The sequence below is a fragment of the Coccidioides immitis genome (genome assembly GCF_000149335.2).
Source record: "Coccidioides immitis RS genomic scaffold supercont3.2, whole genome shotgun sequence".
Lineage (NCBI taxonomy): Eukaryota > Fungi > Ascomycota > Eurotiomycetes > Onygenales > Onygenaceae > Coccidioides > Coccidioides immitis.
In genome coordinates, this window is record NW_004504309.1 from 2,089,344 (window position 1) to 2,109,111 (window position 19,768).

Here is a 19,768-nt window from a genome sequence, read left to right on the forward strand (position 1 = left end):
AGATAATACTTAATCTACTGTTTACTGATTCTGATACTATCTGCTGTATAATATATTGATATAGTGTATATAAATAAATAGAGCATCAGAACAGCATTATAACTATATTAGATGCTGGTGCTAAGCAGTACTGCTACATATACACTCTGTTCTGTATAAGATACAGAATAGTATAATCATACTATATAGATATCTAGTTATCTACAGAATCTATATTTACTTGCTTTACAGAATCTTTTCTGAGATCTCCAGCTGCTGATCTAAGCTATTACAGATAATTAATTAATTATCTGATAAATGTATTCTGATACTGCTGTTCCAGCTGTACAGTGCTGTCTGAAAGATCTCTGTAATAAAGAACTCTTACTAATCTAAATGACTGACTCAGCACCATTCTTTATACCAGCTAGTATGCAACTGCCAAGATAACTGTATGATGCCAACCCTCCAGAAAATCTGGTTATTTTTGCAGTCTTGCTGACTAACCCCCTGTCTAACCAGGTTACATGGGGTGCCTGGGTAGTAATCCACTGCAACCTGCCACCCAGCTAACTAGCAGTTAGTTAATATGATCGGCTTATCTCATCTGATGCTCAGTCGCCGCCTTTCGCTCTCGAGAGGTTCACGTCCAGAAGCCATACCTACATCAAACTTCCTTTAAGAATAACCTACTGGTTGCTAAAAAGAGAAGACCATGGCTTCTTCATCACCATCCAGTGCTCTGGTCAAACGGAGCCTAGATACTGATCTGATGCCACCTCCGCCACCGCCAAAACGGATCAAACGACCACCCAAAGTCCTCGATGAAGACGACTATACCGATGCATTATCCCACATAATCGCAAGGGACTTCTTCCCTGGACTTCTCGAAACCCAGACCCAACAAGACTATCTTGATGCCCTCGAGTCGAAGGATAAAGAATTAATTGCAGCAGCAGGACGCAGATTGACAGAGGTCATGACACCTGGTCGACAAGGGCGGCAAGGCGTGAGCCTGTCCACTCCCAGACGTTCAGCACGCCCCGGAGACACACCCAAGCAATGGGGTGGTGATACTCCAATGTCTGTGGCTTCTTCGATGAGCACTCCTTCGTCAAAGATGCCTATTTCAGGAAGTACGATGAAGGCCGATGCGGTGAAAATGGGCTTAGGCGCTTTTCAGTCTAAATATACGAGCGAGGATAATGAGTCGTTTAATAAGCTGCTGGATCGACAGAATGTTAAGCGGAGAGATAAATATGCATGGATGTGGGGTGGAAATAAGATTCCTACCGCAAGACAGATCGCGCATCGACAACGCGAGGCGAAAAGACTGGAAGACCAGAAGAGTTTGGAGGCGAGTAAGGAGCTTATCACGACAGATCTTGATGCTCGCCCCGCGAGGCCGGATGCTTGGAAGCCGAAAGCGGAGAATTCGTTGATGTTTATACCTTCATCGATCGAAGATACACATGAGACTGTACAGCAAAAAGCTGAAACCACGTCGCGCGCTGGTCCGAAGCGGGTCTTATACCAGAACACTAGAATTCAACCCGAATCACTCAGTGACGGTTCACAAAATGCTCCACCCCCATCGCCTTCGATCTCAGCCATCCGGGATGCCATTTCTGGCCGTCCACGAGTCACAGATTCTGAATCTGGCTTCACAGGCGGCGAGACTCCTCGCGTGAATGGATACGCCTTTGTCGATGAGGACGAACCTGATCCCCAGCCTATCACCGCCAAGCAAACCGCAGACGAAGAAGATTCTCACTTAAAACTCCTAACCATCAGCGCATCATCCACTCCAAATCCCTTCAAACTCCAAGAAACCCGTCGTCGCGAAGCGTTACACCATCGCATGGTTGAACGTGTTGCTAAAACTAAACGTGTTGAAAAGTTTGTCAGTACTACGAAGACGCCGGCGCCGAGATTTCCTAGTAGTCCCATGGTTGGAGCTGGTGGGAGAACCCCTGGCGGAAGTGGGATGAGTAAAGCGGCCTTAACGCCTGCAGGACAAAGATTGTGGGCAAGTGTGGGAAACAGTACCCCCCGCCGGCCGGAACTGGGGAATGTAGCATCTGGGTTGAAGAATATGTGGACGCCAACGCCTAGGAGAGGGAAATAGAATCGTTTAAAAGACTTTATTTTTGGAGAATGGATGTTCTTTAGGATTACATAGAGATACCCTGTATGATATAATATTGTGATTTTACACTCATGATTCTTAAGCCTGAGAGAGAATTATTCTAGACTCTCTGCAAAATCAAGACAAATGCTCATGGAAGCTCTAGCTTCGAATTTTGTGTCCAATATCCTATCTCTCAATATTATAATTAGGCATTCAGGCCATATAAAAAAAGCTCTATACACACGAACCAAGGAGTCGATAACATAGCCTGAACATAGGCAATTGAAGCCGTCCAAAGAACAAAAAAAAGAAAAAAGAAAAAGAAAAAAAAGGAAGGGGTCACACAAGGCCCCAAACGAGACACCAGAAACCCAAACCAAGTAATCCCATACTAGCGCCAGCTTGTGCAATGCTCAGGGCACCATTCCTCATAAAGTATGTCGCCCCCAAATAGCTACACGTAACATCTCCATTATCGCTCATTATCCCGTACGAGTAATTCAGCCACTTGTTTGTCGGACACCCAAAACCCAACGCACTGGGGCAACTCTGTGCCAAATCATAACAAAGTTCCCGGCATGGCAGTACTTCGTTATACGGCCCGGGTTTGATTTCTTCGTCAATCAACGGGTTGCGGGATGAATTTGTGAGGACGTTTTGTCGTAGAGGGTGATCATCGGGTAAAATGCTTCCATTTAAGAAATTTTGGCCCGTATTACGAGGGCGAAGGAATGAGAGGCTGCTGGAGAAATCGTGGCAGCGAGGAATGGTTACGGCGCAGAGCCATTGCTTGTATGCAGATGCACAATCATCACAGTCGCGAGCGAGAGAGTATTTTGAGGAGGAGGAAGCATTGCAGGGGATTTGCTGGAGAGAATATGAGAAATTTTTATATAGTTTGGCGGCATGGTCGTCGTAGAGTTTCATGAGCTGAGAGACATTGAGAGCCGGGTTGGACGGGACCGCGTAGGCGACTTCGGAGCAGAATTTGAGGTCGTATACCACTGCACAATTGTTGTCTAAACACGTCAGATTAAATAAGATTCTGTGTATGTTTAATATAAACTGAAGATTTACCTGACTTAGTGGTAAAATTCATCGTTTTCCAGACTTTACCACCTCCACCGACAACACCATTCCCGGACGCAGTTGAGTTTCCTTCCATGGCCAGAATCCCATAGTACCCCGAGCTGCGATTAAGCCCTGTGATGTAGAATTGTTCCTTAGGCGTCAGGCCACGATTTGTCATCCTGGTTTTGAGGCTACCACCTATTCGGCTCATCTGCGCATTCTTGCTAAGCCCGCAATACGATTTCTGGATTCCAAAGATATCTGAACTGTTCATATTATGCGCAAACATGGTAAATGGCGGCGGATCTAGTTTCATCCACTCTTTATACGATTCATCTCCTGGTTTCGCTGCAGTCGTAGCATTTGTCTGAAGCAAAGCTGCTTGGCTGTCACTGTCGACAAAATATAAGAAGGGTGCATCGGGTTCCACGCTATGGAAAGGAGCATCCACAGATGCTGCAACTTCGTAGTTATACATTCCACGATATCTCGGATGGGTGGGAGCAAAAACTCCGATGTACACATCTCCATCCGCCTGTATCTCTGCAGAAGCGTATCCATCGTCAAAACCAATAGACAGAACTTCAGGAGTATCTGGACCAGGTTCTTTTACTGAACCATCTTCAGAGTAAAAGAGCTGAAGCTGCGGAGGAGAAGAATCGTCCGATCGTTGAGTTGCGTTCAATGAGGGTTGAATACAGGTATTCAACGTAACGTAAACAGTAGTAGATCGACGAGATAATCCCCCATCGCGTTTTCTTTCTCTTTCAAACAGTATGCCATCAGCTTCCGGTTTTTCATTCTTTGGCTGAACGACCGTCGGTAGCCCTGGGGAACGTGGAGACTTTGGGCCGGTCAGCACGTCTTTAGGAATCATCCAGTACTGGGTTTCTCCCATCCTGATATTTTTCAACCTTGGTGCATTGTTCGCCAGCGCGTCCACTCCTTCAGGTGCTCTCCTTACAAGGCTAACATTCTGATGAAGATCCTCCTTAGCCAGCACATCAGGATGCTCCTGAGCTCCAAGTTCCGCAACTCCGAACGGTATATCCAAATCTAGTACGATGGGATGGTTATGGTCTTCGCGTATTATCGAATCAACATCAATTGCGTATGCGAATCGTATGTTCAAGGGAATGAGATAGAGGAAGATGAGAAAAAGAGTGGCCGCGAGGCAGGCAGCAAAGCGGGCCTGAAGAGGAGTGAGCTTTGGGCAAGGCATTCGAAAAAGAGAACGTGTAGGAGAGCAAAAGCTGAAAAAAAGAGCGACGAGTCTAGAAACTAAGTAAGCTAGGTGTGTCCCGCTCGCACATCAATATCCACGTCGGAGATATTTCGACGGAGTTGGTATTATCAGGACAGTTTCAGGTTGCCGACCATTGAGTAACAACAATGCCATCGGCTTACGACCAAGGCGTAAATGCCAAACCCATCATCGCAGTGGAAAATCCATCTCTTCCAACCGAGCCCAACAAAAAATAAAGCTGAGACAGACCTCGACAACGACCGACCTTGTTGCCCCAAAGAACCCCCGGAAAGGCCGCCGCCGTGGCCGGGGAATTGATATCTACACGTGATCGGTTGAGCAGGCAGACTATTTTTAGCGCGTTCACAGCCACAACAAAGGGAGTCCACTAGCCATATGTGGCTGGTTATTAAACCTTCCCTTGCTTAGTAACCAACCGCAGTTGCCATCAAGACGAACAGCGGGCTGGAGCATGTGTTGAGACCTTCAACTCGGTCTTCCGCATCTCGTTCCATTCACATCTCCTGTCGACCGCCGTCATCATGCCGCGCGCAGAGGTTGGGAGTACAAAGTTTATCTCCAATAAGTTGAAGTCGAAAGGGTTGCAGCGCTTACGTTGGTACTGTCAGGTTTGCCAAAGGCAGATGCGCGATGAGAACGGTTTCAAATGCCACACTCAATCCGAATCACACGTCCGCCAGATGCTCCTAGTGGGAGAGGATCCGAAGAAGTACATTCAGGGCTACTCAAATGATTTCCTCCGCGACTTTATCCAGTTGTTACGGACTTCGCATGGCGAGAAACAGGTCCACATCAACCATTTCTATCAAGAGTACATCGCCAACAAGGAGCATATCCACATGAACGCCACGAAGTGGTCGAGCCTGACGGAATTTGCGAAATATTTGGGCCGGGAAGGGATATGTAGGGTTGAAGAGGGAGAGAAGGGCATTTTCATCTCGTGGATCGATAATAGTCCCGAAGCACTGAGAAGGCAGGATGCCATTCGAAAACGTGAAAGGCAGGATCGTGGGGATGAGGAGCGAGAAAAGAAGCTGATCGAGGATCAGATCAAAAGAGCTCAGCGGGATAAAGACGCCACAGGCACTACAGATGGCGATGCCCCGGAGGCGCCTAAGAAATTACAAAGGGTAGAAGGAGAGAAGATTACGCTGAATTTCGCCTCGAAGCTTACCCCCCAAGAGAACTCTGCTTTCTCTTCGGCTTCTGAGAAGCCGGATCAACCTAAGATGGACCATGAGTCTGAAACAGAGAAATCAGAAATCCCTTCCTCAGCGTCGACGCCAGCTCCAGCAGCTCAAGCGCAAAAGGTGCCAATCAAACTTGGACTTGGAAGTTCAGGTTCAAAGTCGAAGAACGTCTTTGCTTCGATGTCCAGAAAGACTGCAGCTACCAAAAAAGCCGATATACCGCCTAGGCCACTAAGCGCTATTGAACGAGTAATGAAAGAGGACATGGAACGAAAACGGGCAAGGGAAAACAGTGGTTTTAAGGGATCTACGATGAAGCGCCAAAAGATATCATGACGCATTGTATTCAAGACAACAGATAAGGCATTTTGGGAGCAAATGGACTGGAAGGCACGGCTCAATGGCATATTTAAGGTTTTGGGTGGTTTCAGTAGGATTTGGACTCCGTTGGATACTGGATAGATTGCTTTTGCATTGCTCTCTCGGCAGTTTATTGGTTGGCATTGTATAGCTGCATCTATGTCGAAGAGCTTGATGAACCAATTAATTACAACATAAACAAGTAAAGTCAATGTCAATAATATAAACACGAAAGACAAGTTTTAGCAGAATTAAAAAGCAAGCAACGGAATTTATCCATGAATGGAGTTGAGGAATGACCTGCACCTGTCAGGGACAACCGCCAGCGGATATGTTAGCTTCACAGCAGTTTATACCGCCGTGCTAACACAACACTAATGACCATGATGGCTCCAATGACACCAAGGATGCCAAAGAACCAGGACAAGCTGCCCCCTTCACCACCAGGCACAGGGACGTTCATTCCAAAAAGACCACAAATCAGGTTCAATGGAACCAAAATACTTCCCAAGAAGGTGATCTTGCTCAAGATCCTATTCACATCATTGCCCAACATGATGTTGGTCACATTCAACTGGGCAAGATAGTTGCTGTGGGCTCGGCTGAGCATTTTTTCGAAATGGCCAAGATTGGACATCATCGTAACAACGTGGTCCTGAATATCACCGAGATATAGACCAATGTCTCCACGCGGAGTAACCGAATATTGCTCATTGCAGCGCTTTGAGAAGCCCCGAATAACATCTGCTTTACCGCCTAGCAGTCGCATCAAACTCATCACTTTTTTCCGGAGACCGCCGATTTGAGGAAGAAAGACATTGAAGTCTTCCACACGGGCAACATATACATGGTCTTCAATTGCTTCAGATTCTCTCTCCACATCACGGATGACTGGTCCAAAGCTGTCAACGATGTCGTCGCTGTGGCGATGTTAGTCTCTGATCATATGTTCACCCAAAAAAAAAAAAAAAAAAAAAAAAAAAAAAAAAAAAAAAAAGAAATTGCAAAGAGTTATGGGAACCTACATCATGGCATAGCAGATCCAGTCACTGCTAAGTGAAACATACTCTCTCAACTTCCCAATTCTCTTGCGGACATTTGCAGCATGAGGGTTATCAATGAACGAGAAAGACAGTACTCCTTCGCGGAACACCACCATATAAAGATTGACAGGCTCCAGGTAGTGTTCACTAGCTTTGTCGATCTGATAGAAGGTCCGGAAGCAGACAAAATAGTACTGCTTGAACAACTCAACCTTCTCACGGGCTTCCTGGGTGATAATGTCCTCTGCTGTCAAAGGATGGATGGAAAATGCACGGCATATTGCCCCAAGCTCATCCTTACTTGGATTAATAACGTCGAGCCACCACACACCTCCTTCCGGGCCAAGCTGGAAAAGGTCTCGGAAGCTGTCGCCTGGAAGGACCAGATCCCCTAGTTCGGCAGCATGGATTGTGCTTTCAAATTCTGAAGAGAAGAAACTGAAGCGTGTGGGGTCATTTTCATTCTGAAGGATTTCAAAGAGCTTTTTCTCGTCAACCGCATCCACAGGAGCTCCGCCAAGTTGTTTTGCAACTCTGTCTGTTTTATCAACAAAATCGGATGATGATTCCAAGGGACTTGCACCCCGCATGATAGGGATTGGATCATCTGTCTTGTGAGCATGAGGGCGCAAATCATGAAAGATTCGTGGTTGCTTGCTTTGTGAGCTCATGCTATGCTTGCGCCGAGTAGGACCATTGGGTGGCGGACTTGCCGTTTTCCCAAGGGCCACGAACTCTTCCAGCTCCTCAAAGTCGATAAGCGATGACTTTCGTGATTCCTCATGGGGCGGGAAGCATACGTCTCCACCCTCTCCCATGTTAACCCGCGGGTCTACGCTGTCTGCCCGAATGACACTTTCATTACTAAAGGTTGGCCGCCGGTGATGTGTACCAGCAGATATGGTGCGATGCAGAAGGGCGTCGAGGTCCGCTGGGCACTGACTTTCGAGGGTATTTGCACGTTCGCGTCGACGAGGCTCTGCGAAAGCGTCAACCGAGTTCGGAGGAGAGGATGACCTGGAGGAAGAAATCGACGATGCGTCTTGATTGGTTCGGGTGCGTCTGTGGGTGCGAACCGCAGCAGGGCTCACAGACATTCGTCTTCCTCCAGCACGTTCAAGATCTTGAATGGAGTGATCGTCATCTACAATAGCGTGTTCAAAATCGCGAACTTTCAAGGAGCCGTCGAGGAGCGCCTCCCTCACATGCTGAAAATCGCGGGGTTCTTCGGGTTGCGTAGTGACCACCTGGGGGATAGGAGGCCTGCCGGCGATGCTCTCGATGGTGTCCGCTCTCGGCAGGGACTCGGCTTGGAAGCGATGGTCATCCAGCTCGGGAACGGGAGTGCTGTACCTTGTCTGGCACTTCTCTGACCTCGGTGATTCACTCATTGTGAATGAAGGATCGTCGACGTCGTACGATAGAACGGGTGGTGTGAGTTTCACAATCGGGGGGAGGGGGGAGAGGAGGGGGAGCGAACGCCCGGAAGCGCTCACTCGTCCGGATTATCCAAAACGGTTAATGGCTGGGAAGCTCGTCGCGAAACTGCGGCCCTGGTCCCTTATCCTTCAGCCTAGCCCTCGGGAAAGGGCCGGCTGTATCTGCTGTGCACCTATTCGGCAGCCAGGTCACATATGACGCTGAAAGCCCAGTTATGGGGGTCGAGTGTCTCCCCCGCCGAAGACCCTGAACTTTGGGCCTAGAAGAGGGTGAATGAAGGAGTACTGGGCGTAGTTAACCCCCGCCAACTTGAATGTCTTGGTCCAATAGGAGCTGGGGAGCTCCGGAGTCGTCGCGGGCGCTAGGAAGTCGGAACGAGATCGTCTGCCGCTGCCCTGTAGTCAGAACAAGGCGATGATTCTCAACCCAACTGAGACAGAGAAGCGATAGAACAAAGGGACGCTGACCGGCGTACTAGCGAGAGGAGCGGTACGCGGGTAAAGTGGCCCCGGCATGGAATGGATGAACAGGCGGAAAAGAAACTCTGCAGCGAGAAAATGGAGTGATGGGCTTGGGCGGGAGAAAGGGGATTTTCTGGAGAGGTGAAGTGAAAGAAAAAAATCTCAACTCGAGGGGCGGGCAGGTTCAAAAGCCCCAACCACGACGAACCTTGCGACGCTGACTAAACCTGGATTGCGGACGGCACCGGCGCCAGGCCAGACACGGTCGACTGCCCACCGAGCCGCTCGCCTATCTAAGCCCATTCGGCAAATTGCTCACGCCGCTCTAACGGCGCCGGCTTTTTTCGTTGGCGCGTTCTAAGACATGGTTCTTCGGTTGCTCCCAAAATGGTTTGTTTTAGGGACTTCCCGTGTCTCTTCGGCGATCCTTCTCACGAAAAGCACAGTCGACGCTCATGAGTGAATCGACGGGCCAATTCGCCTTCGATTGCCATTACAGAATCCTTGGCTGGCTCCACTCGCCACCCCTTTCTTGGACGTTCAGGGATATCTCTGAGAAAAGCTGCCACGCCAAGTCCGGTACTGCTCCATGGATCGGATCAGATGGCCTGAGGGATGGCGGATGTAGGACAAGCATGGAACCCTGGAGATGGCTAAAATTGGCTCTACAAATCGCCCAACCGATGCTCGGTATATCTTCAATTAGTTATCTCTAGGCGACCTTTGAATGTTTCCCTCTTTCGCTACGGAGTACACAACATACGATTACGCTTTGGAGGAGCCGGAAGTGGATTCTTTTTCATATCCTTCCTTGCCACTAAAAGGGTCCTTGAATAGGGAGAGACGCCCCCTTGGAAAGTAAATCGACTTGTGGCTCCTTCAAGAGCTTTGGCCAACAACGTAACAGTCCCTTTCTACTAAGATCTAAGGTCGCACAACCCGCCGTCTCTTGGGCGGTTGAAGTCCGTCCGGCATTTCGGGCTCCAGGCCTTGCAGCCTCCTGCTCCTTCGAAGAGGTCTCTCTGCCGGCCATCGCCGAAGTGAATTATGCACAGATGGGGGTGCCATCACAGGGAAGCGTTGCATGCCGTGCTTTGTGATGCCGCTGTCCTCATTGTCGAGTTGCGAATGACTGTTTCCCACGGAATCATGGGAGATGTGGTGGCCGCCATTTCCACGTCCGCGGAAGCTTGGCCGGCTGGGACAAGCACTTCTGCGCTGTCTCAAGCTCGCGGGCATGGAATTAGGACCCGTGACATTTGCACCGACATCTGCCAGATTCCTGGGGTATGAGATTGTGCTACCATTGAAGCGCGACCTCTGCACACCTGCTGTCTGACATTCTTCATAGCTGATTCCAACATCTCTGCATTCTTCTCTATTCGCACTTTCGCTTCTTACACAGTCTCCTTGGCCGCTACGCTCCGAGCGCGGTTGCATTTCTCCTCTTTGCAGCGGAGATGGTGACTTGCTGGCACTCGGAATAGACCAAATATTGATGGGAGAAGAAGCTGCAGACTCGGAGAATTCTTCGGATACCTCTCCTTTCCGGTTAGCCGGTGGCGGGCTGATGGCTGACCTTCCGCCCCTCGGTCCGTCATTTGTCTCTCTAGCATCCACTTCAGATTTGAGAGAAGGTGTTTTGGGAGAACATGGGATTTTTTCGTTAGATCCCAGTCGCCCAGACTCACCCCAGTCTGGATCATGGTAGTCCCAAATGCCAGAATATGGGACTAAGGCGGGATCTTCGTCCACCTGAACTCGCTTCGCCTTTCTGGCGATGCGAGCAGTAATTCCTGCTGGAAAAGGCAGCGAAGGTTCCAGGAGAAGTGTTCTAACTGCCATGGAATACGATGGCATGTCGTACTCATCGAACATGTCCCACTTCTTTTGACTTAGAATGGATTGGATGTACGACATGGGCATTGAATGCACCGTCGTATATTGCGGGTGTGCCCTTGGATGGCGGCGCTGTTTATACCAGCAACATCCATATTTGAATGAATGGTCGTCTTTGTCATTAGGATCGATGCTAATATTTTCGGGGACCCAACCTTTGAATAGCCAAGCTATTAAACTGGATCCCAGCTCACGCAGCACTTCGTCTTTGACCAGTGGCTCCCCCCTCCAGGGCCGGTTTGAGAAGCATGCGGAGAAGGCTAAATGAGCAATTTCATGGACAAGGGTGACTGCGCACATGAAAACGACCTGCAAATATATCATGCTTGGAGGCTCCATTCCTCCAAACTTCATCAACGCCTCTCCATATTGACTGGCAAGATAAACGGTCATCTTGCGGCAGGGCAATCCATTGGAGATATCTCTTTTGGTCGAGTTTTCCCAAACTTCGACATCCTCGTCATCCCTGGGTTGATCCGGCTCTATCCCTCCGCCGTGGGGAGCTGTGAGCCCATGCCGGCCAATGTTAGGCCACATGACGGAGTTTTCTCTCCATTCTGTGTGCTGTGCAATTACGTCCAATCGCTCAAAGCACCGGTGCAATTGAGACTCTGCTACACTTTCCTTCACCACAATGTATTCTTTTCTTGAATCCATTCTAAGCTTTGGTATCACCGATGCTAGGAACGGGCCGGCCACTTTTAGCAACTTCGTGGCTAGTATGAAACTCGGTCGAAACGAGTCATATCTGGCACGGTCTAGCATTAACTCGGGCCATCTTTCGAGCTGGAACATCGGATGTATGGGACCTTGTAGGTCGGGCTCTGTCGGATTTTCAACATCTAAGGCACTTGTAAGCATGAGTCCTGACCCCTGAAATGTAAGATAGAGCCTCCCAGGGTCTCTCGCCTATGACGCCGAATCGTTCTAATTCTTCGAGAATCCACCCTTCTGGCGGCTTATCGAACGCATTTCCCTGAGAAGTTCCTACTAACTCCTTCCCTGGTGCAAACCGCGGTGCGTAAAGGTCGGGTTCAACCTTGATCCTAGTCGCCATATTTGGCAATGGAATGGATTAGGGGATCTACCAGCGTATAAGTCAGAAGTATGGCTTGTGCCGTGCTCAGTCGCTCCGCTAGAGTTGCATCAGATAAAACACAAAACTTTACCTCGAAAGTGATGATCTCTCCGGAGTTTAGAATCGTTCACGGTATACTTATGGCCCTAGGAACCTACCTTTTTAAATAAAACCGGGGAATTTTCATGGTTAGACGAAATCTCGCAAACAAAGAAGCGATGAAAATGTGGGCAAATTCCGACACTTTTGATGCGTTCGACTCTAAGATTTACTCGAATTGATTGATGTAGACGTCCACAAGCCTTTCTTCACCATACGGATAGTTCATGCTTCATGAGCTGAGGGGTGCATTTCTTTTTCTTTCTTAGGTGATTGCATTACCACATTCAGGAGAGACGTCGAATATAGGGAAGCTCCATACAACAGTATCGTCAAAAACTCGAGAGGGAAAAAAGAACGGATCTTGCTCACTCCTCCATAGAAGATCTCAAAAAAAAAAAAAGCAATAATGAGCGAGGCGTGTGCTGTAGCCTGGCGTTCGCCAGTTCCAGCACTTCCACTCCGCCAAGTTCCCGACGCTTAAGCTTTCAACCCTCCGAGCCAATAACAGGTAACCATAACATGTGATCTCATGCCAGATCTCCAAGCTTCCCGCCGACGCTTCACGCGCAGAGCCCGCGAAATTCAAGATCCATTTCCCAACCGTTCACCGGCTACGCGGAGAGACAAATCGATAGTCATTATTACTTCAAGATGGATGAAATACTCGCCCCCCTCCAGGATATCTTCGAGGCTCAAATAGTGCGTTCATTCAAACACCCCCAATATCCCTACCATCATCCACCAAGAAACATTATCATCAGCGCTAACAGAGATACAGGATTTCCATGGCCAGCGCCTTGCCGAAATACTAAGTACCGTTTTACTCATTCTCTTCGGCGTAAGCCCTACCCTTTCCCCGTCGCTCACTTCTCTCTCTGATTGGCAACAACGTCCGATGCCCAAAGAAACCGGGGCGCCGTTCCTTATTGAACTAACGAAACTTACCGCACCCTTAGGCTATTGGGTTCATCGCCGGTTACATATACCAAGACATCTTCATAACGGTTTTGATCGGGACGGTTGGGCTAATTTCAACGATGCTGGTTGTCGTACCGTCATGGCCGATCTATAACAAACACCCCGAACCCTGGCTGGTGCCGGGTATTGGAGGAGTGCAAGGGGGAGGAATTGTGGTAGGAAACGTTAAAGCGCGCTGAGGACTAGGATTTGGGGAAATACGTATAGAATCACTGTGGGATATAGACCGCTGCGGCTGTCTCAAGGATAGCAAATGCTTCCTTGGACAATCACCTCCCGCAGAGAAGATGCACACAAGCGAATGCATACACTGGGAGGAGTTTGACGAGATGAAATAATTCCAGATGGGGCCTGAATCATGCTTGCTTCAAAGTAAAGATCAAATTTACTGCCCTATTAACCTCTGATGTCGCCATAACACCGACCCATAACCCATAATCAAACCCCATATCGAGTGGTCGGTGGCGCAGCTCGAGGGGCTCCTCCCATTTAGAGAAAATTTTGGATCTGTAAAAAGACTCCGTAATCGGTGTAAAATTTCCGTCGAGTGAATAACCGTCTATCGGCCATACTTTTGGAATTCCCAGTCTCTGTTATCTAGTGGGCAGACTTGTCTCGTCCTCAGCCATCTTGAGATGCAGTGGAAATGGAAAGCGTGCTGTGACAAGAACAACATTCGTTAGTTATGTCCTTTTCGTTGAACTAATCAAAGAAACAGAGCAAATAGTGGATAAAGAGCTACTGACATTGCATATTCCCCACGCAACAGTACATTCTTCTGCCGTCGAGGACCCCTGATTCGCCTGGCACTCGATGCCTGTAGATTTGTCGTGTTAGGCCTTTTGCGCATAAATAATCCAGAATAACTTACACAGGTCCATGATGTGGTTTCGGCAGATGGCACAGTTGTCTACGACAATGTCCCATGCCCAGAGAGCGACGGCATTCCACTTTTGAAACATTAGCACGAGTTCAACACGAGGCGTGACTTCAACAACATACTTTCTTCACCTCAAACCGCTTCTTTCCTTCGGAGCTGGCCTCAGCGGCACCTGATTTGGAGCTCTTAGTCGTAGCCTTGAGTTTTGCTGGCGCTGTTGGGGCATCGGTCATTTCAACGTCGGCCATGTTTCAGAAGGCAGGCACAATCGAATAAATTCGGTCAAGGCGTAGCCAAAATAAGCGAGGGATACGGTAGAAGGGAGGTTATATATCACGACTTGATAGCTGGGCTTTCAACTGAAAGTGATTTGCTTCGGCTGCCTTTCATTGATCACTCTCCGCCAAGTTAGGGCACCGGATGTTAGCTTTTTGACCGTCAGGGGCGCAACATTGTCAGAATAGCTCACCAAAGAAATACTTCCGCCCAACTCTCGTGCTGGCTTAGGCTCCGATGTAAATTACTTTAGGGTGAAGCTGCGATACTGCCCGCGCTTTCTGCCCAGCTTCACGTTGAACCGCTGGACGGAGTATTATGGGGGGTTGCCTTACTGTCGCTGCCCGTCCAATTACGTATCGAGGGCCCAATCACGCACTAGTGTATTTGGGGTTAGTTACGCCCCACAGCTAGTCGACCGGGTTATCCATTTAATCCGTCAAGCACCATGGACGGGACACGGCCTGCTCAAACGGCGCCCTTCTCTCCGAAAAGTGCCCTATGGGTCGTTCTCGTTACCCATTAAGGTCTACTAGATGCACTAGAACTCGGAATCTACACTGGGAGAAGAAAGTATTTGAAGCGTTCCCAGTTCTGATACGCCTTGCGATGAATCAAGTTCCATCATTGCGTATGGAGTACCTTGATAGCCTTGACCATATCATGTGTTAGTCAAATACGGAGTACATTTTCACACCTCCTTTTTGAACGATCTTTACAACTGATAGTTCAGCAGTCACAGTCATTGCTACTTGCATGAACATCTCCAAGCTTGATGGTTGGGATCAAACCCCTGCATATCCACATTATCCTTTTTGATCCCTACAGCACAAGTAATCGTGTGCTGAATTGATTTATGTTCTCTTTTAAAACTTCCTGAGGAATTGGCGGAGAGCTCCTGCATGTTCAGTGCACACTCTAGCCTCATACTTTACCCTAGTTCCCATGCCGGCTGTCCTCATTCGGCTCACAAGTGTGAGAAGGAACATTAATGAAGATGAAATAAGTGCCAGTGTCCATCGCCTTATCCTTGGCGTCGAGTCAGGCTTGGGGACCATCATAATACAAAACGCAAAGAGTCTGCACAAAAATTGGCTGACAGTGCTTGCTGAGGCAGCATGGCATTTGAATTGACCATGATTGAAATTGCAACAGCAATGTCGATATAAACTTGTAACATCTTAGCTTTAGAACTCTGCAAACCATCCATGTATCAAAAGGCCTTCTGGAACGAGTGGTAATTTCTGGCCCCGTTTCTAGTCTAGGTTGATACTAGATATTGCCATACCGGGGGACCAGCATGTGCGGGTTGCACAAGAAGTGATATCAATTTCTGTCAACATCTCCGTAAAATGCTCGATAATCATGCTAATCTCTACTCCGGAGAACGAGCCGAATTATACAAAAAGACTAAAAAAATTTATACTGAATAGTAGCTCCCTAGCTGGGAATCGAACCCAGGGCTGCCGTGTGAAAGACGGCGATGTTAGCCACTACACCACTAGGGATATTATGTAATTTACATTATTTTAAACAAAATTAAAATTAAATGGATTGCGAATTTAATTAACTGTTGATTTGATTACTGATTTCGGATTGGTGGACCCGGCAGGACCTCCCACTTTATCTGGTGGTCATTAGGAATGGAGAATGGAGAGATGTACAAACTACACAGCACATATCTGGTAAACAGTTAGATAGTTGCACTAGTGATTTTACAGTGCAGGCATTTCGTCCTGTTGCTGTGTACTCTATACTCTACCCGTGCGCCGAATACAAAGGAGCTTCACCAGCTGTACACTTCTGACTCTTCACCCAAAGGTCCCGAGCCAGCCGCATTTCTGGCGGTTGGTTCGGCTGGCTGTTGATGTCACCTGCACAACGCTTAACACCTAAGCAGTTAGCGTGGTGTCACCTGAATGGTTCGAATATCCAAACAAACAAAGCAAACACCACGGCAACCTTGCGTCAACTCTCACCTGCTGACACAGCTGGGCGAACTTTCGCCTCCTCCTAGTCATTGTGGTGGTCGTTCTTAACCGCCTCCCGCCTCCCCAAAAGACCCCTCAAAAACACATCTTCACCAACAGCATTCAAAATTTCAACGGCGCTTATGATCCTTGATATCTCTTCTATTCAGAATAAATATGTTTAGGGAATGTCCCTTTTCTTTTCCCGCGCTGACACCTTTCTCATCAGACTCCCCTCGATCTCTAGAATCCTCCGCCAGGACGAAGCGTCCGCTTGAAACAATCCAACAAGGCTCCTCTGCAACGTGACCTCCGCATTGCTTGACTTCTAGCGGGGTGCATTTTGCATTGATCTGCATTTGTTTATTCGAGCGTTACGTTCTTCTACTTTTTGCGAATTTGCTTTCTATTTCTTTATCTATTCAAAGGCTGCTATTTAATAAGCCACTTGATTGGGATGTCGACCCCAACACCTTCCACGCCTAAGGGGCCGCGAAATACGAAGAAACACTCTAAAAGAATTGCCACCCCTATTTCTCATTCGAATACCCTCACGAACGGCCTGTCATCTGTGGTAGGAAAGGGAACCCCTCCCTACTTCAGTCCATCCGCCCAACACAACGATTCGAACTTTGCATACGACTCTTCAAATACTCTATCGGAAGGTGGATCACGAAGCAAGAAAGCACGGCCAACGAAAAAACATTGGGATCCATCGAAACCGTCAAATGGCAGCGGGAATACCGGTCATCGACACACATCCTCGCAACCCTCAGTGAAGTCTCCGTTGGCACTTCGGGGCAGTCCACACTATGCCGGGCCGACATTTCATGCCTCCCCCGCGCCATCTGCCTTGCCGGTACCCTCCTTTGTATCGAAATCCGTTCCTGAGGCTGATTCGCCCCTCCAAACTCAAAAAGTCCATGACTCTGACGATGGAGACTCTTCGCCCACACAAGCCAGAACACTTCCTTTGCTTCAAGAAGAAGACAAAAATACGTCTTCGCCTCTTGAGTTCCTTTTCAGGGCTGCTCGGGAAGCGAATAACGTAAACGGCACAAAGGAACGTGGTCGCACGTCCGGATCCACAACTCCACTGCAAGAAGATGTCAAAAAATTTGAAATACCTCAAGAATCCGAGCCCGTCTCGGGTGCAGTTTTCCCTCTTGAGATGGATGCTTCTGAGAGTAGAGTTAAAACCCCCGACAGCAAAATGATGGCGATCGGTCCGTCCTTTGCTCCTTCCTACAGAGAACGGATTAATGCTCTTCGATCTGCGAGTTCTCCATCGAGTCCAGCGGATACTACTACATTAAACGAAGAAGAAAGAAAAGCGAAGGCAGAAGCGTTGAAAAATTTGCTCTTAAACCCTACCCCTCAACGTTCTGCCTCGTCGTCGCTCGGACCTCGCCATAATTCTGGTCTTTTTAGCCCACAATCCACCACTGCAAGGCCAAACCACTGCCGTATATCACAGCAACCATCTAGCATGACAACCCCTGTGTCATCCGAACAGAACACGGCCAAGGTAAATGCTGGTGATAAAAGCAGCAGCATTCCTTACCAATACTTGACCTCCGTTTGCAATGGAGCCCACAAGTTCCCCAACCAATCCTCTAATACTCAAAAAGAGATGTTTCCTGTCAATCAACACAACCCTACCTTCCAAATGTCACGAAATCATTCTGCCCACACTTACTCGGGGCATTCGACCTTCCATGGAAATTATGTTTCGCCTACGCCCAACCGGACCGTGCCTTCACTAGTCTCCGGGGGGCAGCCTGCTCAAGGGGTTTCTACGCGGTTAGATCCGCTGGAAACGAAGAGAATGGAAGACGACCTCCGACGCATTTTGAAGCTTAATGTCAACGACACACATAATGTTAAAGGCATGAGACAGACCATGGCGTGAGGTATTGCATGGACCCAATCTTCGTTATAATCACACAGACATTCTTCTCCTTGTTTATTTTCATTTTGAGTCTTGTGTTATTTTATATCTGACCATGATACGAGAGTGCGAATATTTATATTGTTTCCATTATGTACTGGATTGAGTTCACCGGTTGTTTATCTCAATCAGCTTTTGGAAGGGAATCGATTGATTCCTTGGGATTTACTGGCACCTATTTGTCTGCCGGTGCTTCCTTTATGTTGATGAGTGTTTATTTCAATGAACAGAGCAGGCTGTGGGGGAGAGGAACGGATGGTTTTGTTTTGGCATCAGGGCATTTCGACGCTGTTTGTCCCTCTCTTTTACATGTTTTAAGCATGGCGTCAGGTCGGGTTCGTTGACGATATCCGTTCTAAAATAGAACTGTGAAATGGTGGGAGCGGAGTTGTGTATATGGACGTGGGATATTCTCGGGCACTTGGTGTGATTTTCTTCCTTTCTTTTTTTCCCCTTTTTCTGGAGTCACAGATGGGTTTCTCCCTCGATTACGACTGATATGGCTTTGGCATTACCGTTTGGTTTCACCCTTGGGCTTTTGCCGTCTAATTTCTAAACCCTTGCACCCGCTGGATGGGTTATACTTTGTGATGGATGGACTTTTAAACACCTCACACAATTCTCGACCGTCATCCCCCTTTTCCATTTCGTCATGCCTTTGGCCCCATCGCAATCAACTCCCCTGATATACGGCTTCTGCCCTTTTTTATTTTACTTTATTTTATTTTATTTTTACATACCTCTCCGATTCGCCCACGACCCGCCATGTTACCTTAAAGTCGTTCTTTTTGTTCCTCTTGATATCATTTCATTTATGCCTATCGTTTATTCTTCCCTGCCTCGTCTGTTGGTTCTCACCTAGATACCCTCTTTTCAGGCCGTGTTTATAGCCACGACATTCATTTTGGGCTTCAGTATAAATATAAAACACGTTCACTACCTTTACTCTATACTAAGTTTTCCGTATTTTGTTGCTTTGGTGTTTCATGTGATGCTTGGGCGCAATTTGGCGGACCGGTTCACCCTGCAGGTGTTTCATGAAGAGCACCAGCCGGCGGAAGAGAGCGAAATAAAAATAACATGGAAGACCCGCTGTCTACATTCCAAGCTCTGAGTGGTGCAGAGAGAATTTTCTGGTTCCATCTCGGAGCCACCAACCACAAAACAGAAAAGGCCAGGTCTTAAACATGAGTGGATGTCCCCTGAATCCGCGCATCTCGGTGGGATTCCAATATACTCGCTGCTTTGTTTCTGACGACTCCAGCCAGCCCAACTGTGCCACGGCAAAGTAAGATTAGGTTGTAGGTTAAGTTGGGAGAGCTAAGCTAACTCCGAGGCTAGTTAGTTAGCTTGGCCTGGTAACTGGCTGTGGTTGAGGTCCCTCTGTGGCTAACGAAGGGGTTAACTGCCGTGTTAAGTGTGGCGCACAGCCCGACCGACCGAATGAAACCAACTTAACTTCGCGCAACGCAACCCCCAGCCCGGCCATTGGCTCCTGTTTCTCCTGCTCGTCCGCCTTCATTTTCTCTTCTGCAACAATGACTCTGTCGACGGTCACATCGCCCTACCTGTCAAGCTGATTTCACCTCAGGATCATTTCCCAGCCCTGCTATATTCCCCATTCTATCATTACACTGGGTCACATATCCTGTGCTTCTTTCCACTGCTTTGTGCGAGTTTCACTTTGCTCTC

The 19,768-nt window shown here is 48.2% G+C and overlaps 8 protein-coding genes and 1 non-coding gene across 9 annotated transcripts; 4 read left to right on the top strand and 5 right to left on the bottom strand.

Moving 5' to 3' along the window:
• Positions 1-647: 647 nt before the first annotated feature.
• On the top strand, positions 648-2,233 carry CIMG_06238 (protein DGCR14). Its single transcript, XM_001242341.2, has one exon. The coding sequence runs from the start codon at positions 695-697 to the stop codon at positions 2,105-2,107; it is 1,413 nt and encodes a 470-aa protein (XP_001242342.1). The 5' UTR covers positions 648-694; the 3' UTR covers positions 2,108-2,233.
• A 24-nt stretch (positions 2,234-2,257) lies between these two features.
• CIMG_06239 (calcium channel subunit Mid1) lies at positions 2,258-4,613 on the bottom strand. The gene is made up of 2 exons (XM_001242342.2): positions 3,188-4,613; positions 2,258-3,129 (listed from the first exon to the last, which is right to left on the bottom strand). The coding sequence occupies exons 1-2, from the start codon at positions 4,401-4,403 to the stop codon at positions 2,450-2,452; spliced, it is 1,896 nt and encodes a 631-aa protein (XP_001242343.1). The 5' UTR covers positions 4,404-4,613; the 3' UTR covers positions 2,258-2,449.
• Positions 4,614-4,917: 304 nt separating this feature from the next.
• Positions 4,918-6,269, top strand: CIMG_06240 (C2H2 finger domain-containing protein). Its single transcript, XM_001242343.2, has one exon. It carries the CDS (start codon positions 4,970-4,972, stop codon positions 5,972-5,974), a length of 1,005 nt encoding a protein of 334 aa, XP_001242344.1. The 5' UTR covers positions 4,918-4,969; the 3' UTR covers positions 5,975-6,269.
• CIMG_06241 (CorA family metal ion transporter) lies at positions 6,092-9,069 on the bottom strand. The gene is made up of 2 exons (XM_001242344.2): positions 7,024-9,069; positions 6,092-6,918 (listed from the first exon to the last, which is right to left on the bottom strand). The coding sequence occupies exons 1-2, from the start codon at positions 8,430-8,432 to the stop codon at positions 6,339-6,341; spliced, it is 1,989 nt and encodes a 662-aa protein (XP_001242345.1). The 5' UTR covers positions 8,433-9,069; the 3' UTR covers positions 6,092-6,338.
• A 797-nt stretch (positions 9,070-9,866) lies between these two features.
• Positions 9,867-11,898, bottom strand: CIMG_06242 (uncharacterized protein; the record flags this gene model as incomplete). Its single annotated transcript, XM_001242345.2, has 2 exons — positions 9,867-11,714; positions 11,758-11,898. The coding sequence occupies 2 exons, from the start codon at positions 11,896-11,898 to the stop codon at positions 9,867-9,869; spliced, it is 1,989 nt and encodes a 662-aa protein (XP_001242346.2).
• A 730-nt stretch (positions 11,899-12,628) lies between these two features.
• Positions 12,629-13,354, top strand: CIMG_06243 (signal peptidase complex subunit 1). The gene is made up of 3 exons (XM_001242346.2): positions 12,629-12,720; positions 12,800-12,859; positions 12,978-13,354. Exons 1-3 carry the CDS (start codon positions 12,673-12,675, stop codon positions 13,176-13,178), a joined length of 309 nt encoding a protein of 102 aa, XP_001242347.1. The 5' UTR covers positions 12,629-12,672; the 3' UTR covers positions 13,179-13,354.
• On the bottom strand, positions 13,345-14,465 carry CIMG_06244 (E3 ubiquitin-protein ligase RBX1). The gene is made up of 5 exons (XM_001242347.2): positions 14,349-14,465; positions 14,002-14,262; positions 13,871-13,949; positions 13,746-13,816; positions 13,345-13,657 (listed from the first exon to the last, which is right to left on the bottom strand). The coding sequence occupies exons 2-5, from the start codon at positions 14,125-14,127 to the stop codon at positions 13,559-13,561; spliced, it is 375 nt and encodes a 124-aa protein (XP_001242348.2). The 5' UTR covers positions 14,128-14,262; positions 14,349-14,465; the 3' UTR covers positions 13,345-13,558.
• Positions 14,466-15,591: 1,126 nt separating this feature from the next.
• Positions 15,592-15,663, bottom strand: CIMG_15048. The gene has a single exon. It is a non-coding gene; the product is annotated as a tRNA-Glu (tRNA).
• A 574-nt stretch (positions 15,664-16,237) lies between these two features.
• On the top strand, positions 16,238-19,147 carry CIMG_06245 (uncharacterized protein). The gene has a single exon (XM_001242348.2). It carries the CDS (start codon positions 16,583-16,585, stop codon positions 18,035-18,037), a length of 1,455 nt encoding a protein of 484 aa, XP_001242349.1. The 5' UTR covers positions 16,238-16,582; the 3' UTR covers positions 18,038-19,147.
• The last annotated feature ends 621 nt before the right edge of the window (positions 19,148-19,768 follow it).